The sequence below is a fragment of the Penicillium daleae genome (genome assembly GCF_028827525.1).
Source record: "Penicillium daleae strain IBT 16125 chromosome Unknown utg000004l_segment0_segment0, whole genome shotgun sequence".
NCBI lineage: Eukaryota > Fungi > Ascomycota > Eurotiomycetes > Eurotiales > Aspergillaceae > Penicillium > Penicillium daleae.
In genome coordinates this window covers 1,857,931-1,877,724 of record NW_026623152.1, presented here as the reverse complement: position 1 = coordinate 1,877,724, position 19,794 = coordinate 1,857,931, and the positions used below count along the sequence as shown (strand labels likewise).

The 19,794-nt window shown below is 46.4% G+C and overlaps 5 protein-coding genes across 5 annotated transcripts; 3 read left to right on the top strand and 2 right to left on the bottom strand.

The window, feature by feature from the left end:
- Positions 1–474: 474 nt before the first annotated feature.
- N7458_004290 (MDR family MFS transporter) lies at positions 475–2,274 on the top strand (the record flags this gene model as incomplete). Its single annotated transcript, XM_056907672.1, has 1 exon — positions 475–2,274. The coding sequence occupies one exon, from the start codon at positions 475–477 to the stop codon at positions 2,272–2,274; it is 1,800 nt and encodes a 599-aa protein (XP_056768399.1).
- Positions 2,275–4,312: 2,038 nt separating this feature from the next.
- crmC (siderochrome-iron transporter crmC) lies at positions 4,313–6,190 on the bottom strand (the record flags this gene model as incomplete). The annotated part of the gene is made up of 2 exons (XM_056907671.1): positions 4,313–5,861; positions 5,967–6,190. 2 exons carry the CDS (start codon positions 6,188–6,190, stop codon positions 4,313–4,315), a joined length of 1,773 nt encoding a protein of 590 aa, XP_056768398.1.
- Positions 6,191–7,329: 1,139 nt separating this feature from the next.
- N7458_004288 (copper transporter family protein) lies at positions 7,330–7,815 on the bottom strand (the record flags this gene model as incomplete). The annotated part of the gene is made up of 1 exon (XM_056907670.1): positions 7,330–7,815. The coding sequence occupies one exon, from the start codon at positions 7,813–7,815 to the stop codon at positions 7,330–7,332; it is 486 nt and encodes a 161-aa protein (XP_056768397.1).
- A 7,336-nt stretch (positions 7,816–15,151) lies between these two features.
- On the top strand, positions 15,152–15,468 carry N7458_004287 (uncharacterized protein; the record flags this gene model as incomplete). The annotated part of the gene is made up of 2 exons (XM_056907669.1): positions 15,152–15,238; positions 15,289–15,468. The coding sequence occupies 2 exons, from the start codon at positions 15,152–15,154 to the stop codon at positions 15,466–15,468; spliced, it is 267 nt and encodes an 88-aa protein (XP_056768396.1).
- A 1,915-nt stretch (positions 15,469–17,383) lies between these two features.
- N7458_004286 (uncharacterized protein) lies at positions 17,384–17,563 on the top strand (the record flags this gene model as incomplete). Its single annotated transcript, XM_056907668.1, has 1 exon — positions 17,384–17,563. The coding sequence occupies one exon, from the start codon at positions 17,384–17,386 to the stop codon at positions 17,561–17,563; it is 180 nt and encodes a 59-aa protein (XP_056768395.1).
- Positions 17,564–19,794: the final 2,231 nt, after the last annotated feature.

Here is a 19,794-nt window from a genome sequence, read left to right as displayed (position 1 = left end):
ATTATACAGGCCCACGCTAACCGTTTCTTACCTGCAGAAGATTGGTGGCGTAAAGGAAGGTGGATAGATTTTGTGGCGAGGCTAACGAGAGTCGTGGAAGAATCAGCAGCCCAAAGCAAAGAAAAACTTTCGACGTTTTCACCTTTCGCTTTAGGAGAGCATTTTTGAGGTAATTGTCATATTTTAGTTCTTCCTCCAAATTCGGACTTATCATTATCGGTAGCGAGGTCTCATAAAGTTCATAGGACGCTGGAAACGGGTCCTTTTACTTTGCATAGCCGAGCTCGTTCGGTGGAGGAGATAACATATATCTTTTTTTGTTTTCTCAGTCTCTGTTGTACCTGATGAAACGGGTTTAATCGAGAAGCAATCAGCCCCTGCGTGCTCTCATCTTAATTATTCAGAATCGGGGCACAATCTCGCTGATTAATGTCGCTGCTGAACCCTTCTTTGGCTTCAAGTACGTGTTCCGTCATGAGTGAAGATCCCAATCCTCCAGGCCTCGAAGCCAGTGGGGAGAGAACTGCTCCGCAGGTGAATATCGACCCTGCCAGTATTGAATATCAAGACTCCAACCAAAAGGCACAGTTTCCTCCCCTCGGGCAGGTTATTATCATTGTTCTGGCAATCTACCTGGCTGCCTTTCTGGTAGCACTTGATCAGACTATCATCGGAGTAGCTATTCCAAAGATTACCGACCGATTCAAGAGCATTCCAGATATTGCCTGGTATGGCAGCGCTTACTTTTTGACTTCAACCGCTCTACAGCCGTCATATGGCAGAATATATAAGATTCTCAATGTAAGTCTCCCCACTGCCAGTCAAAAGTTCATGCTCTTGAAATCCTCTCCTTGCTTTTGTCCACCATCAAAAGACCCTTCTGACCTGTCTCAGGTGAAATGGTCATTCTTAGTGGCTGTCGGCATCTTTGAAATCGGATCACTGATTTGCGGTGTTGCGCCTTCCAGCACAGTCTTGATCATCGGTCGTGCAATAGCAGGAATCGGAGTTGCAGGGATCTTTTCCGGCGCTTTGGTAATCATCTCCATGACTGTGCCTCTGCCAAAGAGGCCGCTAGTTTTTGGTGTCTATGGCGTTGTTTGGGGTGTTTCTTCAATCGTCGGTCCCCTGCTTGGTGGAGCGTTTACTGATGGTCAGTCTTGGAGATGGTGTTTCTATATCAACCTCCCAGTGGGCGGAATTTCTATGGTGGTTGTTCTGCTGGTCCTTCGCCTACCGAGCAACAATCAGCATAGGAAGCTATCATTTTCTCGAATTGCTCAAGAACTTGACGTGATCGGTGCGAGCTTACTCATACCGGCTGTCGTATGCTTGATTCTCGCATTGCAATGGGGCGGAAATGCCTATGCCTGGGGCAGCTCTCAAATCATTGGACTTTTTGTTGGGTTTGGACTGTTTATTCTTCTTTTTGCCGTGTCCCAGATCTACATTAGTCGGCAAGACGAGAAAGTTGCGCCTAGTAAGAAGAGCACAACTGCAACTTTGCCGCCCTCAATCCTCAAGAAACGCACCATCTGGTCTGCTGGACTTTTTGCATTCTTCTTCAGCGGCGGCTTCTTCCTTCTGGTCTACTATGTTCCCATCTACTTCCAAAGCGTCAGAGGATCAACTGCAATGACTGCTGGACTTCAGATTCTGCCGTTCATGCTTGCCACCGTGGTCTCATCTATCATAGTTGGTGCTTTGGTGACAGCAGCCGGTTATTATACACCATTCTTGATTGGGAGCACTGCTATTGCTGCTATCGGATCGGGTCTGATCACCTTATACGATGTTGATATTTCTACGGCGAAATGGATCGGCTACCAGATTGTTGTCGGTGCAGGAATTGGTGCGGGTCTTCAGATCCCAATGACAGCTGTGCAGACGGTATTGAAGCCCGAGGATATTCCAGTGGGAACTGCCGCAGTTATGTTCCTGCAGACTTTGGGTGGCGCCATATTTATCGCGGTGGGCCAGTCTGTGTTCCAGAATGGCTTGCAAGCAGGTATCTACGTATACGCTCCCGAAGTCGACCCGAGTGTCATCCTCAACGCAGGAGCTACCGAGATGAGACACGTCTTGGCAAGTTTGGGCCAGCTCGATCAGCTGGATGGAGTGATCAAGGCGTACATGAGTGGATTGCGAGACACTTACCGCGTCAGCCTGGCTTTAATGCTGGCTGCCTTTGTGACAACTTTGTTTGTGGAGTGGAAGAGTGTCAAGAAAAGCGATGGACCATCAAATGACGATACAACTGTCGTTGCCCCGTGAAAGGCCGCAGTCTACATACCTGTTTAGCAGTTATAGCCGAGATCTGACGATCTTGGGCACGATGAGATCCAATAGGAATGAATATATTTGCTTTCCCGAAACTAAGCTCGGGGAAGATACGCTTGAGGCATCGGAATATCAGACAACACAATCCAGTAAAATCAAGGCTCTCATCGTAGAATGCAACAGTGAAAACTCAATAACTAAGACTTCGTCACACCTTCCACAAGCCTTGGGGACGCGAATCGCTTCTCTGCTTTTCCTTATCCATGCCCATTGGCTACACCCACACTGGGTCCCGTTGTGGGTGCGCCACACATCCGGAACTAACTTTTCCTGAACACTGGTACCTTTTGTAAAGCCTACTATAAAGAGGTACATACTTCCTACTATATGTTTTCCCTTAATATCTAGGTAATTTTACCTGGTACAACGGTCTTTTTAATAGTAAAATCAATAGTTGAAAAGGAATAGTCCTATTATTTCATAAATAAAGTAGGATTTAGCTTTAGTCAAGATAATTATAATGTGTTAAAGAGTGGAGCAGTAACTTATCGCTACGACAAGAGGAGACCAGATTGACCCCCATTTCCTTATGTTCTGTACGGTAACTTGTTTTTCCTGGTAACTTGGCTGTCGTATCCCAAGTACCATCAACATTCAGGGGTATTTCAACCTCCCCCAGCATCTTCTATTTTGACTGAATTAACCACCTTGTTCATCTGATGCTGGTTCCGCTTGATCTCATTCGCCAACATGCATATTACTCGATACTATCTGCCTGTTCTGACATAATGTGTTAAACTTTCCTCTTAGTATCGTTTCTGAGAGAAAAAATAAATTGATAATCATATATCTTGCCACAAATTTCCCTTGCCAACAGAAAGAGTAAAAGCAGGACATAGTGAATTATATATTCAGTAATGAAGATCTAAAGATATAAGCCTACAGTGGCCGTTCATTAGTATTTGGAACACGGTACTCCCTCCTCCTACCGCTTTCCTACACCGCCCACCTCCGCCTACCAATAGTAGCCACACGCGACACCTCGTCTACACGCGTGAGCGTATGTGCGAGCTGAAGTTTACCCTTAAACGGGGTGCACGCCGAATTCAGAGGCACCGATTTCCTCATATCCCTTGATCAACTATCAATCCTAGATTGAGAAATCTATTCGGTATGATTATGTACCTTTATATGGGAATCCTATGCAAGAGGTACGCGTATACAGAATTTGCTAGAGTTCAAGATGTGTGGCGCACGCACGGCGTTTCACGCCGTGCGTGCGATCGAAGGGCATGAATACTTTGTGGATACCTAAGAATTGGAAGGATTCGAGTGGAATTGAGCAGATTTCTGCAAGGGAGTGGGGCCGATCTCAACAAGACGAGAAACGAGCAACTATAAATGATAATACTAGTATAGTTCTGCTATTAGAACCGGCGCTGACCTCGGCAGGGGCGGATTTTTCGGCTGACAGTGCTCAATTGAGAAAGAACAGACACGAAGGCACGCATGTGATATGAGTTGGCGGGTTGAAGGATACTTTCCGGGTGCAGTGCACGGACATATCCAACTACAGTAGCGAAATTAAATTGTCATCTCACTTCCAACTCTCACTTTCAAGTTAGTGCTCTTCATCTCCATTCTCATAACCTATGGGTTTCTAGCAATCTACAGTAAGTCTCAGGAGGAAATGGATCCATTTTTCACGGTGCAAACTTTGACCCAGGAGGAACATTGAAGACTATAGGTTACATCGTGCCCGGGTGATCTAAATATCTCTCACTCCCGATGAATGTGATAGCTTTCAAGTTGTCTTCATAGACACAATATTATTCATTCGGAAAGTAATGCGCATGCATTCTGAGAAGCTGACTGTATCATGTAACCGAATTAAAGATGAATCCGTACTATAAACGATCCCGTCTTGTACTTTCCAAATGACTTGAGGGTCTCTGTCGAGTTGTCATAATGTTTTGTTTCTTTAACTCGCTCCACGGCATTCCCAATCACGCAACAACCCCCAAGTATCGTGTTAGATGACGGTACCCTTTACTTGCTTTCTGTCGACATTGTAGTTCTTCCATATGGCAATCGCCGGGAAAGCAAGAACAACGAGACAAGCTGCCGTGATGCACTCGTACTTCTGGCTATAAGCCCATGCATAGTTGATCGCATTTCTTGTCTCACTCCCTGGAGGATACATCAGTTGGGCAGCTGATCCACCGGCGTAGATCGTGGCGTAATCCGCCTTGGTCGACTCTGGAAGGGCCCTGAGTAGTGCATGAGGGAACGTATTGGCATAAATGGCGCTTGCAACAGCGTATCCAATGGATCCGCCAACACTCGAAGACAAGCTAATCATGGCAATCATCAACGGAACGCCATCACGGTCAGCGGCAGCCATGACAGCCATTTCATCTCCGATCACAAGGGTTCCACCCCCAAAGGCAATGAAGATTTGACACATAACCAGGTATCCAATGTCACTTTGCGAGCCTCGGAAGTGGATCATAAGAGCTGCACCAAGTAACAGCAGTGGTGCACCGAAGAAGAGACAAACATTCTTGAAATATTTGGTTTTGCGAATCCAAATACCGAACAAGACCGCCCAGATAGTAGATCCAACGCCGTAGATCTGTGTCATGTATCCCGTCTTGGATGTGTCGAGGTTGTAAACCACTTGCACATAATAGTAAAAGTATTGATCCCACGTGTAGTAATTGAAGAAGATAATAGCCGCCAGGATACAAGCTCCAAGAACTGTGCGCTTTTTGAACAGCTCCCATCTGATGAAAGGGGTTCTGGCGAAGTAGGCCTCCCAGAGAGCAAAGAGCGGGAAGAGCAAGAGTCCAATGACTACCATAGCGATGAACGTTGCTGAGGAGTATCCGGTAAAGCCGTAAGTTTGGAGACTGAAGGGCAGGAGGAACAGAATAAATGCAGCCATGAGAATGAAAGCACCAACGACGTCAAAATCATGGATGTAGTGGATGATTGACTGGGTCGTGGTTCGGTCACTTGATGTGCGCATGAAAAGTCCCAGCTTCTCGGCCTTGTGTTGATAGAATTTGAAAATGACGGCGAGTGGCACGAAAAAAATAAAGGTAATAATTGCGAAACAGCCGTAAGCCCAGCGCCAAGTCGAGTGAGCGACGAATGCCTGGGCAACGAGCGGCCCAACAAAGGCCGTGCAGATCGTTGGTGTACCGATAAAGGCATAAACAAAGGCTCGATTTCTCAATCCGGATGCGTCGGCGACAAACACGGAGAGAATGAAATTTAGGGCCGAATAGCCGATCCAGTATAAGGTGTAGCCAGCAGCAAACCCGTTGGGACCATCACAAGAGGCGATTATGATCAATCCAAGGATGAAAACCGCCAAGAATGTCAGGAAACCCTCGGCGCGGCCCCAAAGATTCAGAGTCTTCGCAATTGGAAGTTGAAGAACTCCCCCCACGATGGTCGACACGATATAAGCTTGGGATATTTGTGGCGCTGAAGCGAAGTTCGCGTATGCGTAGTAGATCATGTTGTTGCTAAGCGATGATTGCATAGATAGCACGAAGAAGCAGAACCAGATCCTGGGAAGGGGTATCCTCTGTTAGTCTCGCCCAAGGATTATGGACAAAGTAAATAACTGAACTGATTCATGTGATGAACCTATTTCATTACTTCGGGAGACATACCAGGCATATGTGCCATAGAGCGCTTTTCTGGACCATACCAGGGCTGTAGCTTCGGCTTTCTGAATTCCAGCCTGTGCGTAATGTGTAATCTCATCGGGGTGCTCAAGCGCTTCTCTCTCATTCCTCTGCTCTAAGCTCTGGTCGTCTGCATTTGCCTGCGCTTCCAGCGTGGCTGTGTGGACGCCTACACCTTCCTCGGCTTTGTCTCGATTGTGAGACGCCATTATGTTCGTCTAGTTGCGGCAGTCTCGAGGATGTTGGAGGCTCGAGGGTGAAAGCATGGAGGCGAAAAGAGAGCGACCAGGCCAGCTTGACCAGCTGTTTATAAGTACATGGAGGTAACGAGGGCTAGGAATTTCATTTCTTTCTGATTAGTCCATCTTGGGCCAGATCCAGGGGCCAGACTCGAGAGGCTGACAGCTAAGTGGGCCTCGCGAATTACTGTTTTCCATACCAGTCGTCGCAGGTCTCATTACTTTCTTTGGCTGGGCGTTGAAGCAACTTACTCAAATTTGCGCAAACGCTAGGCTTGTGCGGGTAAGACCCAACACCATCTGGAAGTAACTTCCTTGCAATGATCGTTTCCTTGCGTCGTTCCTTTCCGAATTTCGGGAGCCTGGATTCGCTCAATCTCGCGCCAATAAATAATTCTCGAGTCAGGCGCAGTTCGCGTGGTAATTGGACCTGTACACTTTCAAACAACGGTTTTGTGCCCGTATAGTTACGGACGTAATTATCGAGCAGAGCGGACCATCCTTGAGCAAACCAAATACTATTAGTGGAAATCCCCGATCGCTCGATTTTAGTTCCCGCATATCTCGCGGAGCGGGCCTCAGCGGTCCACGTTGGGTCTTTATCAGCCAGCTTCTGGGCAGGTATGACCGTATGACGGTTTGGCGTTTATCGCCCGCAGCTACATGAAGTATTACCAGCAGGCTCCTATATTCCAATGTAACCTTCCTTATAGCTTGTTACCCTTAAGGTGTTATGGTACTTTCGTGACAACCTGGTACTATCTCGATTCTGGTTCCTCCTAAGCGTACATGCTCCCTTGGCCCTTTCCCGAAGTGGAAGTGTGTGTGGGGAGTGGGGGGTTCCACTACCGACCGCTTAAATAAGCTGTGAGCCCTACCGCTGGAGCCTCGGTGGCAGCTTGAAGGACTGGAACAGAACTCTAACCACCATGACACGCGCCGTGCTGCAAACCACGCGATGGCGGTGAATAGTGGCCCCAAAGCAGTTCGCCTACAACGATGCCCCAAATAATCGCACACAGAATTCTGATATTGAAAGTCATGACGGTCAACATTCTGTATGATTGGATGTCAGCACAAAGAACGCCCTGCGTAGAAACTACGTAGACTCACAAAGTATAACTAAGGAAGGCGCGCACTCCTTCAAATAAAGCGAGCATACAGCCTTGTCGCCAACTCCGGCGCTTAGCGGCGCTCCACCGTTTCAGATCAGAGGTGATCTGGTTGGGTCTGTCCGTATCATCCGGGCACAGTCGATATCGGAATCCTGACGATGGGATCGTGGGGCCGGCATCGGTGTGGGTGGTGCTGTCATCATCGAATTCGATATTCATGGGAAGGGGACTGACACGGTCCTTGGAGGCACGATTTCGAGGCCAGCACGAGGGTAGTGGATCGAAATGGGGCACATCCTCGTGGCTTTCGCGACGGGATTTTTGTTGGTCAAGCTGAAACTTCAACGCGCCCAGGTACTGATTCAGCACGGTCAGGCTGAATAAAACTAAGAGGGTCACCAAGAATGAGAAGACAGTGTCTGTTGACCACCAAGAAAAAAGCAGCGTCAATTTTGTGCTCGCTACAAAAACCGTGGGCATTGCCAGTTCCATCCTATGATTGCCTTCGTGGGCATGCTGATCCATATGCCCGTTAGATGCCATTTGTGTGATCAGTCGTTTGGGTGGAAAGGAGGGGGGGGGGGGGGGGAATTGAGGCCTGAAGTCTTCCGGGAGTGCAGAAGGAAGATATTTGAGCCGCTCCCTAAGCCTAGATTGCGACCTCTCTGGTCAAAGCTTTTAAGGTAATGCTCAAAATGGGGAGATGGCAACGACGTCAGGCTTTGCATAGAAGTGATGCAGCCAACCGCGGACAACTGTTGGCCGCATTATCTGGGAACTTGTTCTAGCCGCGCCACGACGGCAGCCTAACACCGCGAACGGCAATCTGGCCACGACAGGCCTTATCAGGTGAGGCTCAAAGTTCACCGCTTAGGAAGTTTGGAACAGCCACAGGGATCAATCAGAATGTATGCCCTGAAACGGAGGAACGGAGTGAAAGGGGTTACTAACCCCACGGATGCGCGACGCCGACATGGACACAGCAAAAACACAGCGAGAAACACACACCCTCCTCTCCGCCAAGCCTCTCTCTCATTGGAGCTTGGTTGGATCCCAGGTCACGTTCCTTTCTTCTCGTGTTCGGGTTGTCTCCGTTCGTCTTCGCTCTCCTGCCCTACTGCCGGCTCGCGTGCTCTGCAGGGTTCATCCTTGTATATTATGTCGTGCAACCCTCCATAGTATTTTGGACCTTCCACGTTCGCTACTGCCTTTTGTGAATTTCCATATCGAAATATATTCCTGCTTCTATTATCCATTCTCTATACATAATTCCCGTCTCCGTTGTTCACCGCTATGTCTTATCTATCTCTATTCATCTTTATATTCAAATGCTCTGATGCCCCGCCCGCTGTACACGGTGTTTTCCTTTGCCTTCCTATACATTTCTCTCCTTGCGTTCCCGACTTGCTCCTCTCCTATGGCCTTAGCTTCGCCGCATAGCTTGCAATGCTCCTCATGTAAACGGCCTAAGCAGTCGCTCCTATATAAAACGTGCGAGGCCTGCCGACTATAATGCCGCCGCCACTGGCGCCGTCATCGTCCTGCGGCTGTTGAGGAGCCAGGCGCCACTTCTATACAGTCTATAGCACTCTCTATGGATCTAGTCCTGCCTTCTCACCCAGAGATCTGCTCTCAATGCTATCATCCGTGGCAATCTCCGCGGTATAAAACATGCGATAGGTGTCGCCTAAGCTGTCGCCAGAAATACCACAGCCGCTTGATCCCAACTACTGCCACTGAAGGGGTCTCTCTATACCCCTCTGATGCCGTGAGAAGCGGATTACCTAGGCTCGCTTCATCGGCTGCTAATGTGACCCGCCGACTTCGCCCGCTTCCACGACCCCATACCAAGAGGCAGGGAGTCATAGACGCTCAGCCTCCTGATGACGCTTTAAATAAAGCTGTTAGCGTTTTGCGTGCTGAATATGAGCGTCATGCGGCCGCTACTCAATCCTTCCCACCAGAAATAACGCCCTCTGATATACGAAAATCGGCTTCCAGGTATGAGGAAATGACCTCAAATGCTTCGAAAAGATCGACATGTGGTTCTTGCGGTAGACTCGTTCCAACATGTGATATCTTCCCCGTTGATGATGAGGACCCTTTGCTCCTGCCTCACCCATCCTGGGAGGTATATTGATCCTGGAACACTAGGTAAAGTTCCCAGAAACACTTCCGTCGATCCTTGGAACAGAATTCCTTCAAAATATGGATGAAGAAACTTTTGGGCTGCTTCATGTACGGATCCACTCCTTTCTTTCACGGCCACATCGAGTTCAGAAACGTGTTGGGCAGTCCCGGTAACTCTACTGCTCCTAGAACCTCAAGCCATTCTTAGAGGTCAAAAGCGGGTCCCTGGGTCCTCAAGTACCTCTGGGGTTGCCTGGAGCGTACATGGGATTGATGTGATGGATATACGGAGTACATGAGCTTACACAGCGCGAGCTCTACCAGTTCCAAGAACGTGTAAGTCGACTCTAGGAGCTATGTTGCTGCTGGAACCTCCAGTACAGTTCCCACGGGGCAGCCACATACCCTCCGGGGAGCGAGTGGAGTGTCTCTGGGATTGGTATTGATTGATGAGGGTTTCTAATAAACATCCGCGGGTTCACGGTTTCTATGTCTCCTTTTCCTGCGGCCCCCTGGGCCCCATTTTGACAAGAACAACTGCTACGAGGTACAGACAGTTAGGATATGCTGTCTATTCAGAGCGATGCTAATTTGAGCTTCACTTTCCTACCCAACCCATCTCTAAAGCACGTTGGAATATCAACGTACGTTGGGGAAACAGCCAAAGCAATGACGTCACTCAGCCTTATTGGCGGTGAGCAGTGGGGCCCAGTGGAGATTCGGGACTGCTAACCCAAAATGGACCAATGTGCCCTCAAGAATCTCGATCTTTGTCCCACACAATCTACCATACAATGTACCATATCCCCTCGTCCGTCCGGGAAGGACAATTAGCGTATTTTACTAGGCTATACTAGCGTATATGAATAACGCGTACTAATTGGCTAATCGCGGTCACAGTTCAGTATGGTAATTAATCAGGCCTAATCGACTAGCTAATTCTATGAAATTCGTCCCAACACTGCCCTTTTACACATAGGCTTACACTGCCGCATTCTAAACAACCAGATCTTGACCGATTGGCCTGTTGGCCTCTTTTGCCCTTTTCTCTCTTATACTGACACCACACACAAGCTTTTCGCCTATCGAATTGAATTCGCTGGTGGTTTATACCAGGTACTGGCCTTGGTACTGGCGAAGGTGCAAAGGCAAAGAGCTGCTGGTAGAGCTTTCGCCGAAAATCTAGCTAACTAGATAGCTCACTAGCCCCCTGTTGCTTCTTAAAGATATATTAAATGCGGTAAGCATTAATAATTGCAGCATCAATAAAGAAGAAAAGCAGAGGGAACCAGACACGCTCGCACTTTCGATGAATTTCATAAGAAGCCCTATACTGATTTGCAATATCCACACCACCTATATAGTGATTGTAGTCATTGATAGCAGTAGGAATCTCGAGCTCCTTAGTTATCTCATCACTAAAAGGTATACGCGAGATAGCTGCATTCGTAGAGGTTGGTGATGGCCGCTTCTGCTTAGTAGGAGTGTATATCTCTAGCGAGTAGATAGTAGATAGTAGAAGGACTATATTATTGTCCTGCCAAGCAAGACATAGAACCCCTTCAGCCTCTGCTGCATAGAGTATACCCTATAGGATCGTCTTAATGTGATCCTTTAGCTCAACGAGCTAAGAAGGTATCCTATTTTGAGGGCGGGTAGTACCACATGCACCACATTGAATATCTCGAAGCTCTTTGAAAAGGGCTACCGAGGTAAAGTAGTTATCTAAGTAGACAATATAGGGTGCTAGGGTATACGAATTGGCCGGCGAATTGGCCATGAGGTTGGTATGCGAATTATTCATAGGGGTAGTAGGAAGATTAGCCATCGAATTAGCTATAAGATTGGTATGCGAATTGCTCATAGGGGTAGCAGGAAGATTAGCCATCGAATTAGCCATGAGATTAGTATGCGAATTGCTTATAGGGGTAGCAGGAAGATTAGCCATCGAATTGGCCATAAGATTGGTATGCGAATTGCTTATAGGGGTAGCAGGAAGATTAGCCATCGAATTGGCCATGAGATTGGTATGCGAATTGCTTATAGGGGTAGCAGGAAGATTAGCCATCGAATTGGCCATAAGATTAGTATGCGAATTGCTTATAGGGGTAGCAGGAAGATTAGCCATCGAACTAGCTAGGCCAGGAAGCTTCTTGACCATCTTAAGCACCATTCTTGCCGTAGGGCTAAGGCCTTCATATTTAAACATCTCCGCGATCCCCTATAGGCGGCTACTCCATATAAATGTCCAAATATAGCCATGTTCTGCGAGGGCAAAGATCTTATAACCTTGTTGAATTGGCTTATTAGGCATCTTGACAGTATGCTTCGTACGGCCAAAGCAGCGAACCATAGTCTCATCGATAGAGATATTAGAACCTGGTTGGTAGTGCTTTTCAGCAGCCTCTTTAAAGAAGAAAGCCAGAGGGTCTAGCTTATACTACCACTGCTTCTTATCCTTCTCCGATCGCATCTCATCTTCGTCAGGGTAAGATATATGAAGATAGCGCTTAATCTGTTCAAAGCGCTTAAGGGTCATATAAAGCGGAGGAGTATATAGTGGTCCTTCTCGTCTATCTTGCGCCTAGTAGAGATCAATGCGTAGCTCAGGGTGAACACCCATATAAATAAGAATACCAAAGAAGACCTTGATCTCTGCAGTTGTAGTATCCTTCCACGCGCGAGTAGTAGTAGTAGTAGCAGTGGTAGCTAGCTTCGCTAGATTTCGCTGCGCGTATACATTAGTAGATTGGCTGATACGATCGAAAATCTCTTCGCTAATAAAGAGTGTAAAGATCGCGTATAGGCTATCTAGGTCAATGCTAGTAGGTAGGTGCAGCCGTAGAGGTTCGGAGGAAGGGATCAAGGGCTTTAGCTGCCGAGAGAGTTCTTCCTTAGTAGGTAATTCGGCAGTAATCTCGTCAAGCGTACGCTTCCGTGTAGCCTTAGTAGATTTCTTTGGAGCCATGGCAGATTTATTGGCAGGTTGGTAGGCAGGTTGGTAGGCAGGTTGGTAGGCAGGTTGGTAGGGGGTTACGCGTGTAGAAAAACACGCGTTGATGACTTAGTAGATAGTGGAGCCCTATATCCAATAACACATCGAATATTTTAGTCCGATAACCTATTGGATAATATAATACGCTAATTGAAATGCGCTAATTGTCCTTCCCGGACGGACGAGGGGATAATCTACCATATAATCTTGTCAAAGCGAGCTGAATTGGTATAGACTAGTATGCATATGGAAGAATGAGTACTACCGGAACCATCAGAAAGAGTGGTTAATTTATTAAAGAAAACTATGCAAACGAATCAACGTCTTCCGTATGATTTGCGAATATTCACCATAGGATTCCATGGAATTCCATATGCTTTGTTTCCAGACGCGTAATGTAATATTAACTGAGATTTTACTGTAACGTACACGGCGCATTTTACCGAGCCCCTCAAGTTGATGCGGCCCGCTCAATAGATGATCTGCGCTAAGGTCTTGGCGGTGGGGCAAGAAGAGAGTGTGTGAGTGTGTACCGGTCCAACCAACGAACCAACCGACTGTAAGTCTGCAAACAGCCATAGTGCAAAGCGTACCTCCGTACGGAGTACACACCTCCCTTGCTATATATAGTAGGCGGTGAGGGCGTCGGGTGGGTCTGCGAGTGCGTTAAAAACTAATGGAACATCAATGTACCACCCCGCACGATTACGTCATGATTCATTCGTAGTGTGGATAGGTATAAATATTCCGAGTTAACTCTCCTTACTACTTTCTTTGCGCGACACCGGTATTCCAAATATTTATCATTACCTATAATTACCTCTAATTATCAACCATCATGGGTGCTGACTGTGGATGCACTACAAGTGGTGTCTGCAATTGTGAACCAGGCACTTGCACGTGTGAACACTGCATTGTTCGTTCGCTACGAATACGAATAAATGACCAAAGCTAATTTAGTTTAGCATAAATAGCAGGATCAGTCGAGGCCAGCAGTGTGTCCTACAGTACATCGAAAAATGAGTGAAAAGGCATACTACTCCATATACCGCCCCCGAGCCCTTCGCAAGAGAACACTGTGAGCCCACACACTAGCCGTTTCTCCGAAACGCCACTCATTCGCTGTGTGTGTTTGGAAATTGTTTGGCGTGTTTTCGCTCTCTTTGATATTACTTTCACTTTTCATTTCTTGGATCTGTTCCCTGAGCTTGTCCTCTTCGACTGTCTTCTTCTGATTGCTTGATTTGTGCTACAACACCTCCGAAATATGATTTATTTCAAACTTTAGTCGTGATATGTGTTACTCACAACTTGTCTCGCTTTAGGCTGTAGTTTGTACAGCTCGCATCACTAGTATAGCTAAGTAGGGAGGGTAACCAACCCTAGCTTAGTGCTTTTTGAAGAAAAGAATCGGGAAACAACTCGTGAGTGTCTGATTTCCCACCGTAGTGACCCCCCAGCGATGAGCAGACATCGATACGTGGTGCTGGGACGAGTATTCAAGGGATGGAGTGGTTTTTCGCTTGAAGACGAAGATCTGCTCTTGGGGAGATGGTGGAGTTTAGCGGTAGACGGGCAATCGCGGTGTATCACAAATCTACCGACATCGATTACGACATAGCCAAGTTCCAACTCTAATCGCATTGGCGATCTTTTGACAGCTTAAATCCAATCCCTGGTAGCCTGCTCTTAAGCATGAGACTGCTGCAGACAACGCTCACACTGCTTAGAGCCATGGCTAAACTTGCCCAGACTGGGTCGAGTCTGATATGACCACAACTGGCTTTCACAGGATATAAAACTCCAGCAGCCACAGGTAGGGCGATGAGATTATAAATCAACGCCCATGCGAAATTGAACTTGATCCTCTTAAAGACAACGCGACTGAGGTCAATCAGTGTCAGTAATGAATCTAACCGAGACGAAACAAGAGCGATTCATACCAGCCACCTATTTCTGTCGCTGGCAAGCCGTCGCGTGCTACTAAGGAATACCTCGAGAATTCCGAGAAGCCAGAGGCTTGCTTTCAATCTTTTGCAAATAAGGGGCTCCCTGACCATGTTCGCTTCCAGATGTATCATGACGTTGGGTGTGTTACGCGCCATTTGACGCTATTCATATAAAGAAAAGCCAATCAAGTGCAATTAGTGTGAAGTGGCTTTGCTACACCAAATATGCTTTTGATGTGCATCACGTGCGCAGTCGCAAGCGTTGCCCGAATCCGGTGCAGGAACTTCAAAGACAAGAGTAAGCAGGCCATGATCTCCTGAACAGCGGTCAAGCCGGGGGATGCGGATAAATATAGGTATATACTGTCTGCCTCATCGGGGCAGCGCATGCAACGCTATAGCCTAGCTTCGTCGCTATCACGGCTTGATGTCCAATTGTGCAATGCAGCTTAGAAGATTGCGATCGCACCAATGTCCAGTTATTTCCCGGGGCTGAGTCCGTCACCGTTGGATCTCAGGAATATAAAGGGCCTCCTTCCCCCTGCTGGTTGCGTGCTCTGATATTCTCTTTTCCTCTTCCTTCGACTTTCCTCCCCTAAGCGTGGCGACAAAGATAACGATAGCAAACCCCTCCAACGCGATTATTATCGCCGATGACGAGGAATTGCTAAGCCTCTAGCTATGTAGCTCACGACCTCGGAGGGCCACTCGCCGTGATTACAGTTACCGGGATTTTGAGAGCATGATCGGTGAAGCAGTCGATGAGGAGGTGGATACAACACTATTACGCAATCGCAAAAGAACAGAAACGAAGGAGCCATCTACTTTAGTACTAGTTCCTTACAAGACCTTCTTCTTCCTTAACTAATAATGGACCAGGATAACGCCTTTAAGGAGCTTCAAAAGGCAGTCAGCTATGAAATCCAACGGCTACGAGAGAAAAATCGAATACTTCGGGATAAACTTCTCCAGGAGAGGGAGAAGCAACAAAAGACGCAAGAGGAACTTTACCAGCAAAGAGAAAAGCGTGTTTTAGAGTGCAATATCTGCTACAGATAGCTAGATCGCTGGGTGGTCATTCAATGTGGGCACATATTAGGCAGGTTATGCTTGAGAGGTCTTGGAATGGAGAGCTGTCCCACCTGCCGAGCAGAAATGACGGGATTTATCAAATTATCGGATGCTACCCTTTTGCAGGATAAAGCATGTATATAGTGTTGTAGGTCTAGTTTAAGGACTCGAGTTTAAGCACGGATAGCCGTTTTTCCGCGTTGCTTTCTCCTCCCACGTATTTTCGGAGGCATGGCCGAATAGTATTAATATCACGTGAAGCCCTAACTACCCGCCGTCTTAGCGCCCAAGTATTGCCTAACCCGCAAAAGACAACGATTTTCCTTGCCGGAAAGTCGTGGTCTTTTGTACGTTCAAAAATTGAAAACTGCCCTTTTGCACACTTTGGCTCTTTCCTGTTAACAAGAGCTTGCGTTTCACATTTATCGCGCCCCCGAAAGAAAAAGGTGGCCACTCGTAACGGTTACCATAAATCCAACCCGATCTAATTACTCCTCCTCAAAGAGAAAATTGATACGCCAAAAACAATGCCGTCGCAAAACAAGTTTATAAGGCATATGAATAGAGTAAGATGTGCGACGCAGATGTATGCGTGTGCATTCGCATACCGGGAGATGGGTCAGGTACACCTTTTGTCCGCAGATGCTTCGGATTTTGGGCTTTTCTTACTTCACAATTAGTATGTTGCAGAGTCTTCCGCTAGTGAAAGAACTTGTTAGGGCTCCCACTACCCAACGCCAAGATTGATTACAGGCCGAGATTTAGAGAAGACGTCGCACTACATGTGCTCCCATCTCAGGCTCACCACATTTTGAGTCAGTCTAGATCCTGCCTTCGCACCGTATGATACATGATTGTGAGCTTTGTTGCTCCTGGAACTTCTAGTACAGTTCCCAGGGGTAGCCACATACCCTCCGGGGATCGAGTGGAGTGTCTCTGGGATTGGTATTGACTGATGGTGGTTTCCAATAAATATCTGAGGGCTCAAGGTTTCTATGACTCCTTTTCCTGCGGTCCCCTGAGCCCTATTTTGACACGGACAACTACTACGAGGTACAGAATAGTTGGGATATACTGCCTATTCAGAGCTATCCTAATTTGAGCTTCACTTTCCTACCCGACCTATCTCTAAAGCACGTTGGAATATTAATGTACGTTGGGGAAAGAGCTAAAGTAATAACGTTACTCAGCCTTATAGGCGGTGATCAGTGGGGCCTAATAGAGATTCGGGACTCTTAACCTAAAATAGACTAATGTACCCTTAAGAAATGCAAGGGCTTTGATGTTGAACAACGCGACTGTGCGGGGTACCTTGTCCGCTAGTTATATATGGACTGCTCTAGTAGAGAGTATGTCGCCGCTAACGCAGGCCCACACGAACACTACTATTTCGGAACATAACCGGTTCCGCGAAGCTGAGCGTTGAAGTTGGTATGTCAAAAGATGAAGCATATGATCCGTTATACATAAGATACCTGCCTGTGGCTTTAATTATGCATTAGTGAACGATAGTCAACGGTGGAACGAGATAGTCAATGATTGGGGGTGATTCCAGGGCTATGATTGACGCTTGTTAACTCATTTTTCTTGAGGTCGACAGATTGTGGGAAAGACGAGGAGATGGGTTGATCTCATAAGATTTACCTCCATTCGGAAAACTACACACCTGTGCTGAAATCCTACAGTGTCAAAAGTGCGGTCTAAATAGTGGGTAAGCATTAGTCCTAGTCAGTCGTCTCGAAGTGGATGAAGCTGTGGTAATTGATGCTGAACTCGTACTTGGCGGAGTGCGGGACATTGGTGTCGCCCTGTTTCTCGTAGGCACACATGATCGAGACGGCGAAGATGCCGACGCCCAAGGACGACTGCGTGCCGATCATGTCCATCGCGTCGTCGAGCTGAGATGTACTCGTTCGCGCCCATCTTCCACAGCTTGTACTCGAATATCCGCGGCTTGACCGACTCGTTAGTGATGACGGACGGCTACTACTGGACCAACGCGTCGTGGGGCGTGACCCAGATCCTGGACACGTTCGTGTATATGACCGAGCATTTAATTGGTGTTTCTGTTGATGCGGAATAAAGGATCGTTTTAATGAGAATAGGGCGATGAAGAATATGGGCAAAAATATTGAAATATGAGGCATGCAAAGCAGTGGATAATAATCTATGGGGTATCTAACACCAGCTTTAATTGAGGGTAAGGAATGTTGTTTTAGGTGCTAGTGATTATCTCCTCGGCCTTCTTGAATTTTCTATGCGGGGATAGTCCGTTCTACCGTACCCGTCCAAAATTTTCTATTAGCCTGTTCAAAACTGATGATACAGTCAAGGACTACCATGATTAAGAATGCTTTGCATATATAAATACCGTGTCAGAGATCTACGTCAACCCCTCTTGGCGTAGGTTCTGTGAGCGATGGCACTTCAGTTTGCCTCGTGCACAGATCCTAATGCCTCGGAGACTTCGCGTAGGGTACACCACCCCCTATAGCCAATGACATTTTTGCCAGTACTTTCTTGCAAGAGGGCCTTCACGATCGGCCCAGTGTCTTCTTCCGCGGCGATGAAGGGCAGTTTAACGTCTGGATTGAGATTGCCAACGAACTGGGCTATACCATGCGCTGTCTAGAGAGATTCAGAGATGATCCGGCGGGTCAAGGAGATCATAAAACAACTTACCATCACGGGCTGGAAGTTCGGATTCGAGACAAAATTGCTCAAGAAAAACCCGGCCTGGAAGATGCTTGTCCTCTTCTATAACTCAGGATGCATTCTATCCGGAGTAGCAAATCTGCCTGGGATAGCTTGGAAGGAGGGAAAACTGTGGCCTGTCTCAGGATATGCTCTATCCGGAGTAGCAAGTCTGCCTGGAATAGCTTGGAAGGAGGGGATACTATGGTCTATCTCACGAAGGGTTCTCTCAAGAGATACAGATCTACGTGTGGTAATTTGGAAAGAGGCGAAGTAGATAGACAGCTATGGTGATCCTGAAAGGACCCTTGCCGTTCCTAACGTAGCTTCTAGAAACGTCGAGTACAAAATATGAATCAATACGGCTGTTATTAAGGTACGTTCTAGTATTATATATTTGAGATCAAAATCACGCCGCAATAGTCTTCTAGGATATATTATAGAAATAATAGGGAAAATAGAGACTAATGATATATATATATAGGTAGCCTGACTAGTAGTATTTGCGTTTTGAAATCTTTATCGCGCGCTTATAATAGTTGTGTCTTCCCTAGTCTTCTCTAAATCTCGGCCTGTAATTAATCTTAGCGTTGGGTAGTACGAGCCCTAATAAATTAGTTTTCTTTTACTAGCGGAAGACTCTATAATATACTAATTATGAAGTAAGAAAAGCCTAAAATCCGGAAGCATCTATAGACAAAAGATATACCTAACCCGTCTCCCGGATACGAATACCTACGTATATATCTGCGTCGTATGTCTTACTATATTTATATACCTTTCTTATTAAACTTGTTTTACGACGGTATTATTTTTAGCGTATTAATTTTCTCTTCGAGGAGGAGTAATTAGATCGGGTTAGCTTTATAGTAGTTATTACGAGTAGTTATCTTGTTCGTTAGGGGAGCGATAAATATAGAAAGTATTAGAATCGTAAGCTTTTATAGGGATAGTCTGTTAATAGGAAAGAGCTAAAGTATATAAAGAGCACTTTTTAATTTTTAAATATAGAAAAGATATGAGATATAGGGTAAGATGCCTAAACCGCCATACAGGATTCATAAGGCCTATACAAGATGGCTGAATCTCTATAAGCTTTATGCTATACCATCATCACTACGGTTTATGACATCAAGTAAGACGTATACAACAGTATACGATCTACATCATCACTACGGTTAATAACATCGTACAATCAAGCAACCGCCGATAAAACAGCTACTGCATAAGATCACTATGCATCTAGATCTGTCTGCATGAGATCATCATGCATTATCTAGAACGATCACATACAAGAGACAAGTTAGTTATAAATATACCCTACCTTCTCTACTAAAATAATAATCATGTTCAATACATACAAGCAGATTCAATACAATCAACCAAGCTTTAGTCCTACCTTACTTTTCTCTTACCTTTATAATCCTAAGCCGAATTGAACTTATCCTTCCTATTCAATCAAAGGAAGAAGATTAATTAATCTTACTTCCTCTCTATTTAACCTACGTAGTATCGCTTGCTTATAGGTTATAAGCCCGAATTAATCCTACTTCAATTCGGCTTATACTACTTCTTTAATCTTCTATCTTCAACAAAGAATCCCTTACTTTTAAGAGAAAC